The sequence below is a fragment of the Gavialis gangeticus genome, unplaced genomic scaffold (assembly GCF_001723915.1).
Source record: "Gavialis gangeticus isolate Ggan-Ray unplaced genomic scaffold, GavGan_comp1, whole genome shotgun sequence".
NCBI lineage: Eukaryota > Metazoa > Chordata > Crocodylia > Gavialidae > Gavialis > Gavialis gangeticus.
Genome location: NW_017729031.1, coordinates 7,048,052 through 7,056,969, shown reverse-complemented (window position 1 = coordinate 7,056,969; position 8,918 = coordinate 7,048,052). Strand labels below are relative to the sequence as shown.

Genomic DNA, 8,918 nt, shown 5'->3' with positions numbered 1-8,918 from the left:
ACTTATACCTCCCTAACAGCAGAAAGTGGCCACATCTACATGAGATGCTGACTGTGCAGTTGTTTCTGCACAGTCATTTAGTACTTGCATACATAAATACTAAATGACTGCACAGTAACTGGAGTTACTGCACAGTAGCATCACCACACGGCTTTTTGGTCACACCAGCTGTGCAGTAGCTCATTACTACTGCACAGTAGTGTCGTGTCACAATTCATGCCATGTGAACTGCGCAGTAGTAACAAACTACTGTGCAGTCAGTGCCTCATGTAGACAGCCACTGAGAGGAGCTTGAAGGAAATAAGGCAACTGGTACCTGTATTGCACACTGGAAAACTTCTGTACAAATCCACGAGTCTGTACTGACCCACCACATCATTTCAGTAATCATAAATTATCAAACATTTTCAAAGAAAATCAAAATTATTTGATAAGCAAAAGAACAGAGAGGAACAAGGGAACAAACACTGATCCAAGCAAAATCCACACTTAAAGGCACTTGCTCTGAATTTTACCCATACAATCTGTCAATGTATTGACCATGATTTTCAAAAGTACGTAGGTGTGCAAATCCCACTGAATGTCAGTAGATGGTAGGTGTTCAGTTCCCTCACACTCCTTTACAAATGTTAGTCACTCCCTATTATTATATGGAAAGCACTAATAAAAAATGAACTCACATTGCTGTTAAGTTTGTAGGCATCCTTGGGAGTCTTAATATGAACAGAATCTGGTAAAACATTGCAGTGTGATTTATTCCTCTCATACAGTTCTTTGTATTTCAGCTGGTAAAAGAAAAAAAAATAAAACCATTTTTTACATAAATTATGTAACCTATATAACTCAGTTAAACAATAGTTCATTAACAAAGTAGAAGCAAATGGAAAATTTATTTTAGGCAGTTCTGCTAAATTGTTTAATTAAAAATGATACAAACAGACAAGGAAGAGCTTGCTCCCTTGATGGTAGCCACTCCACATGCACAAGCTAATATCAATCTCCAGATGGATTTCTATTTGCTTGAAAGGATAAAAACAGAATACTCCTGTTCAGTATGAAATACATTATATACAATAACATTTAGCTAAGATTTTCAAGTGACTAATGATTCTGAGTGCCTTCATTTTTGGCGTCCTTCTCAAGATATTTTAAAGTGGCTTGATTTTCAGGGGATGGACGATCAGCATTTTCTAAAAATCATGCCCTAATAAGCTATTTCACACCGGACATCCAAAAAGTAGTTATTCAAAATCACTTTTGATAATGTGTTCCTGCAGAATCCTGTATGAGCAACCAGACAATATTAATACTTTGTACTTCTAGTTTGCACTTTATGTGTCTGTCATTACTGTAGCATTTGAGTGCTTCCCAATCTTTACTGCATTCATCTTTCCAATACCACAGTGAGTTAGGGAAATACTGTTTTTCTTGTAGGGATCCTGGGCACAGGAATACACAGATTATTTGCCCGAGATCTCAAAGAAAGCCTGTGGCAGATAAGGTATTACACCTGTGGCTGCCAAGTCTGAGATTAGTGCTGTAAGTATTGGCTTGACCCTAGTTTTTTGTCCTTCAGTTTTATATGAGGGCAAATTCATCTGAAAATTTTGAATCATTATATAATTAATTTAGCATCAGAATATTGCCATTAGGTATTTCCTGTCCTCAAAGTATAAAAGAATAAATCAAGTGACAGATTAAGCAACTAAGCCAAGACAACATGAAAGCTACCAGCCAACCAAGGGATTAGAGTCCCATATCCATGGCCTAATTAAACAACATTCCAGCCCACACCTTTCATCACAGATAAGGGCTTTTCTATTTAAGCCATCACCATCCCTTGATCTGCACTGAAAAATTACACGATTGAAGCTTTTTAATACTTTTAGACTTCACTATAAACATTTTAAATGCAGCTGAAAATGTCTTTAAGTATTTTAATTAAAAGCAAAATAAATACATTCTAGTAAGAAGTTATTTATAGTGGTAGTATTATCTACAAGACAGAAATTATACAGTATCACAGAAAAAAGCTTAATTGATCTGACATGCAAGATGTAATTTACTTACCTCACTGATTTTGTCCTTGACCTGACGCACATGTAACAACATGGGGGTATCATGGATTGTGGTGTATCCCTTAGGCCGGGCCTTGTTGTATTCCAATTTATAAATAATCTGTGGATACAAATTGTTAGAGCATATTACCTTGTGATAGTCAGATATGCCTTAAATTACAGAAGTCAAGAGGACAAATATTCTAATTGCTGTAATGTTTTCAAGGTCATAATTCAAACAGTAAGATGGACTATAGCACATTTAACATAATACCATACTTACATCACTGATTTGTTTGTTAACTTTTGTATTCCTCAGGTGCTCTGGAGTATCCACAATTGTGGTGTACTTGTCCTTCAGTTTTTCGTATTCCTTTTTGTATTTGAACTGATGGTGGGAAAAAGAGGATGTTAACCACATGAAATAAAAGGGAAAAAACCTTATCTTCAAGAGAGACAAGGTTCTTTATTCCTGTTAAGAGAGCATACTGCAGTCTACGGTCACAACTCCCACTGGGGTCAATGTGAAGGCTGAGCACGTGCACAGAAAAATTAGATGTCACACTGCATAAATCTCATGTTCATGTTGGAATCAGTTGGCCTGCTTGTGTGAGTTACTCCCATAAATAGTCCTATACTGGCTCCTGTGGGAAGTTTCACTATTTGCCCTTACATTTTCCTGATGTTATTGAGGGTCTCTCTGGTATAATTATGCATTAAATATTTTTTTTAAATATCTTTAAGAATCATTTTTTCCAGCTTAAGGAACCCATTGTGTTCAAACTGAATGCAATGGGAGGAGATTTGGGCATAAAGAATTAAAATCTGCAAATATACAAATAACACAATGAGACCAAAAACTCATCTCAAGTGATTACACAGTAGATGCACAGTAATTATTTTCTATATCAAATCCATCAACAGGAATTTAGCAACATTTTAAATGACAAGACAAAGCCAATTCTATTGCTGAAGTGAACAGAAAGTGTCTAAAAGTACATTTGTTATCTTAGTACAGGAGGATTCTATTAATGCAGAGTACACTTTTACACTGATTTAATCTACAAACTAGGTGCATCTACATGTGCATTTACTGCACATTAAATTTACTGCTCAGTAAGTTATTGTGGCAATTTAACACAGTAATGCTGCATGTAGACTGACTTGGGACTAAAGTTAGTCCCAAGTCAGTCCACACACACAGTGTTACTGCACAGTAAAGCGTCTAAACCTGCATTACTGTGTAGTAACTAATCAGGAGTATATTTGATATCTGCATCACATAGGTATCAAATTTCCACCCAAATACTTACTGTGCAGTAATGCAGGTATCAAATTTATGCCCAAGTCAGCATCAGGCATGATATTTACTGCACAGTACATTTTGGTTTACTGTTCAGTAATTTAGGTTACTGCACAGCAAGTATGCATGTGTAGACACACCCACTCGCACACAAATTGCTTTGTACTGTTAAATTTTCAGTGTGTGACTGAAAAGCAAAAGTATCACAACTGGTCTTATAGAAGAGTTTGATTTTTTTTTCTCCAGTATTTCCCAGGGTTTATGGAGTAAGGGTACTGGGAAATGGAATATTACAAAATGCAACCACTAAAAAATGCAGCTGATTCAAGGGCAAATATAGATATGGAACAGCTATTGAATGAGCAGTATTATCATCCAGCTGACACAGCCAAAAAGAAGTAGGTAGAGTCCAGATTTGATGAGTGTAAGGTAGGGGAAACAAGCTCTGCAATCTAAATAATACAATAATCTACATGCTGATGAATCCACCTTTTTGCATAATCAGAAATATTAAAATGGGCTGATTTTGTTCGTCATTCTGTAATAACCAACAGCAAATCACCCTGCCTCCTCCTCCCACTAACAGAATACATTGGGAGGAAACAAAGAGGGAAGAAAGTATTTCTATTTCTAGCTTGGCTTTGACATGTTTGCATAAGGAACCACAATTAGCTGAAAAGATGTAGGTTGGTGCAAGGCCGTGACAGTTCACCTACCCATCCACCCATGTCTTAGTGGAAGAAACTGCACCCTCTCCTGCCACTTAACCAGAGCCTTGGATGGCAAAGAGTCACCTTGAAGCACTGTGACTCCTAGTTCTCTGCCTGGAATGGTACAACTTGGTACCATTTTCAGTGCAGAGCTATGGATGAATACTGCAATCTAGCTCTCAAATACGTATAACCTAAGCACGTCTACATGTGCATTTACTGTGCAGTAAATTTATTGTGTGGTAAGTTTCTGTACAGTAAGCGGATTTAGGCTGGGATCTACAGGTGCAGGCATTAAAGTGCAGTAATGCTGTGTTTGGACTGACTTGGAGTAAAGTTAGTCCAAAGTCAGTTCACACATACAGCGTTACTGTGCAGTAACGTGTCTACAAGTGCATTACTGCACAGTAACTAATCGAGTGTAAATTTGCATGATGCAGGTAGCAAATTTACACCCAAATTAGTGTAAGTCACTATAGTTAGTGTACAGTATGGGTAGGCACATGTAGACTGTACTGCACAGTAATTTTTGGTAACCTAAGTTACTGCGCAGTAAAGGTGCATGTGTAGATGCACCCCCTTAGTCCTTAGCTTTAAACTAGAACCAGGGACCAATTCTGTCAATGGGATGACAGATGTGGCATGGTATCCCATCTGTGAGAGTGTGAGAAATGGTGGCAGACCTGGGGCCTGGGTTTGGAAGACGTGGGTGATAGACATGATATACTGCCACCTTTGGAACTTTATCCTGCAAACTTGTATACCCAGGAACTGACCTGTGCATTATATTAGCAAATATTCATTGCTAACATGCTTACCAAAAATTATGATATGGGAGACTAGAGGAATTCTGGAAGGCCAGATCAGGCTACACTTGAAGTCATTGTTTAGCTTGTCATTGGGAACTGGGTTAGATCCAAGACATAATTTCAGATGTTCTGTTATCAAGTATATTGTATCACAACCAGCAATAAGTGCACAGCAAAACATGATAGCTTGAGGTCAATGGAAATTCAGGGATTTCACAAATAAGATGCTAGAAGTCCAAACAGCTAAATTGTGCATATGATATTTTCCTGCAAAGGCAGTCATTCACATTACCTTGCTCCAAAGGTTTGTATTGTAGAGTGCTGTCAGCATATCTGGCCTCCTGAGTTCATTACATCCATGTTGCAAGAACATCTTGGCTTTTGACTTGTATTTTTTCTGTCCATGAAAAGAAATACAGAAGAGACTTCTGAAAATTGTGAACAACACAGCTCTAGATCTCAGTGATCAGTGGTTTAGGCGAATGTGTTGCATGTATGCACATAATTACTTGGGCATGTAGAATACATTTAAAAATATATCTTTACTTGATTGTGCCCCTTGTAGGGTTGGCAGTGATCTACCATCTAATTAAAGAAGTAAAGAAACTGAGAAAGGCAATGGCCCTATACCAATGACTTATATACCATACCCTCAAGGAAGTGGTCCACAACTGATGACTACTGGGCAATGTTGCCAAGAAGACCCTCCAGTGTTGCTCATGGCCACAAGAAACTAAACAATTAAGCCTGAGTATGACCAAGAGAGCAAAATGCGATGCTGCCCACAGCTTGTGACTTGTTTAGCCTTGTGATCATGAACCAGTAAAGGCTTAGAACCCCTGAATGAAGGTAAGTCATCAGAGCATCCTTTGGAAAATAAAAATAAATACTAAACCAAACAAGTGCATTTAACTAAGAAAATAAGCTCATTTCTTCTAAACGATTGGAAATTAGACCAAAAAAATCACTGTAATCATCATGTCCTTTACAAAGAACATAATAGAAAAAAGTATGTGATTCAACACCATTGAAGTCAATCGGAGACTTTTTACTGATTCCATTTAGAATCAGACCTTATCTAAGAATGCATCATTTAACTGATGAGCAATATAAAGGAATGCAGATAGAGGACTAGCTCACTCAAAGCTGCTTTATAGTTTAGACAGCAAAAAAGTTCTGAAAGTGCTGAACTAGAACATTGTAGAGTCATGGGTGACATGTGAATGACCTACTTATATACTGGTGGCACTGGCTAGCACTTTTACTGTACCTGACTGGACACTTCTTCATTTGGCCAGTTGGTTTCTGGTTAAGTATAATGTTGTACTTATCTCACTATTTTTAAGAATCAGACCTGTATAATTTCTGCTTGGAACACCAGATTAAGTCACAGCAACATATAAAAATAAGGATCTCAAAAATACTGGAGTAACAGCCTCAAAGCATTAAACTCTGACTACAAGTAATAATTAAAGACCACATCCAAACTGGAAAATTCAGGGAAAAAAAAGGGGACAACCACGCTCAATTTCAAAATTCATATATAAGGGTACAAGATTTAATAAAGTCAGTAGTTCATTCCTGTAAGATTCCCATGACCCATATGTTAATTCCAGTTCTTCAAGAAACAGTTCTGTATTGTCAATATATTAAAAATTAAATTCTGGATGCAAAAGTATATACTGCCCAATACAATGTTACATCACTAGCATTTCTGTAAATATCACAGGGAAATCATTCTGAGTGTATTATTTATTTAATAAAATGCAAACATTGATTGTATGATTTGAAAAGATTCATCTGATCTATTTTAATAAGTTAGCCTTACTTTGTTCAAATTAACAAAAGATTATTCTAACAGGATCATAAATGCCAAGAAATTCACTGGGAAATCCAAAGCAAAATCTCTGAAGGGAAACAGAGATGGATAAAGGAGCTATGGGGATAATACAAGTCAGCAGCTGAGAAATTCTGCATATTTAGATATGGAATATGGTTCAAGATGTCACATTGTTTCATTTATTCCACACCTCTCTGTACTGCCCATTTCTATAGAACAAAATTAATATCCTGATTCTTCCATATTTTAATCTAATCTTTAGACATCTTTATTTTCACTAACTTTTAGTTTATTTTGATTATTTGCAACATTGAAAAAAAGATTAACCTATAATTCAATGTTAGCAGAAAGGACTGTGAGATATTAGATTATCAATGCAGTGCAGTAAAGTTCTATTCAATAACTTACCTCATCCAGCAACTGAGTTGCATGCTTAAAATGCCTATTAATTGGACAGTCAGGTTCGTAATTGTACAGAGATTTTGTTCTTTCAAATAGTTCCTTGTACTTATACTGGAAAAAACAAAGAAAGTAGTCATTCTAAAGTAAAATCAAGAACAGAAGAATGAAAAAAATACACACTGAAAAACTGTCTGCAATAAAGGAAGAACAGAAATGCTACATATACAAATGAAAATTATGTCTAAAGGTAATATAATTATAGTTATCAATAGCTATTGTACGAAATGGTATTACAAGGAAAGTAGCTAGAACTGTAAACTTTCCTACGGTATAAAGCAAGTATAGAAGAACTAGGAAGAGTACTGTTGAGAACAATTCCACTGGCTAGGAAAAGAATGGATTAACTAAGAAATCCTTTTGTCTATGTTGACTGTGAAACTCTGTCCTGGCTTATTTAAAATGTGTTGGATCAAATTCTGCCACAAGATACTCACATCCATATGTGAGGGCAGATTTGATCCTTTAGTTAAAATATAATAACAGGCAACTAATCACTGAAAAAGTACTTTTAAATATCAGAAATTATTTACATACCCCACTGTAGAGTGCCTTGTTCTTTTCTGCCAGACTCAAATCAGGAGTATCCCATGCATAGCAACCAATGCCTCTGAGCCAGGATAAGTCTGCCTTGTATTTAAACTTTAGAAAGAAAGTAACAAGATAAAATTTAGAAACTTTGGAGCAAAACTGGCACCTTACTGATACTTAAATATTGTGTAGACCTAATACTCCAGAAAATAATTGCTATATACTGTATATTGATATTTATTTATTTATTTATTTATTTATTTCCAGAAATACATTAATGTTACCTATATTATTCTTTCAGGTTCTGCTTTGTCATTATACAGTATAAAAACAGCCACTGGAATTCCTGCCTTAATCATGTCAAGCAAGTAGGCAGAACAATTTGCATTTGCAACTCAGCATATGCTGCCTTGAAATGGTTGGGTAACACCTTGTTGCTGTTCATTTTGGAAACATATACAACATGTTTAATTAATTATGCAAACTTACATCGCTGATGGCATCCGTGACAGCACGATGATGGAAGTGGTCAGGGCGGTCAGGGATGGATCTCCAGATTCCCAGCTGATTCATATACTTTTCCTTATATTTCACCTAGAGAAAGGAGTCATAAGGAAGTTGAAAACTGAGGTGAAAAAATTGGAAAACATAATGCATGAGCTATGCAGTTTTAGGAGACTCCTAATTCTGACTTTCCACCAGGATGTGTTTAAAATAGGGGGCCTAGTTCTCATTCATTTTCATAACCAGTTTTTGTCACAAACAGCACACAAAGGACAGATGTGGCCATCTTAGAATCATAGAAAATTTAAGCTGGAAGAGACCTCAGGAGGTCATCTAGTGCAACCTCCTGCTCAAAGCAGGACCATCCCCAACTAGATCATCCCAGCCAACGCTTTTTCTAGCCTGGTCTTAAAAGCCTCCATGGATGGCGCTTCCACCACCTCTCTGGGTAACCTGTTTCAGTGTTTTACTACCCTCCTAGTGAGAAAATTCTTCCTAATATCTTCAGGTCCAGCAGTGTGAAGTGTCTTAAGTATAAATGCTAATCAAATCCAGACTCTTTCACTAGAAAGGACTTTAATATAAATATGTCTGTATGTGTGGGGAAAGGAGTGCAAGTACGTAGTCCTAATTTAGCACATAAGTGACTAAAACTAATCAGGAATACATGTGTTGTATACGTACACTGCTAACATCATCAGTGAC

General features: G+C 36.6%; 1 protein-coding gene across 8 annotated transcripts in view; it reads right to left on the bottom strand.

The window, feature by feature from the left end:
• The window catches only part of NEB (nebulin), a 255,506-nt gene that overhangs the window by 52,383 nt on the left and 194,205 nt on the right, over positions 1–8,918 (bottom strand). For all 8 annotated transcript variants that reach the window (XM_019522420.1, XM_019522414.1, XM_019522415.1 and 5 more), the window contains 7 exons: positions 8,199–8,303; positions 7,716–7,820; positions 7,128–7,232; positions 5,172–5,276; positions 2,341–2,445; positions 2,071–2,178; positions 681–785 (listed from right to left, as the gene is read on the bottom strand). In XM_019522420.1, coding sequence (XP_019377965.1) covers positions 681–785; positions 2,071–2,178; positions 2,341–2,445; positions 5,172–5,276; positions 7,128–7,232; positions 7,716–7,820; positions 8,199–8,303 — 738 coding nt within the window. The remainder of the gene's footprint in view (positions 1–680; positions 786–2,070; positions 2,179–2,340; positions 2,446–5,171; positions 5,277–7,127; positions 7,233–7,715; positions 7,821–8,198; positions 8,304–8,918) is intronic.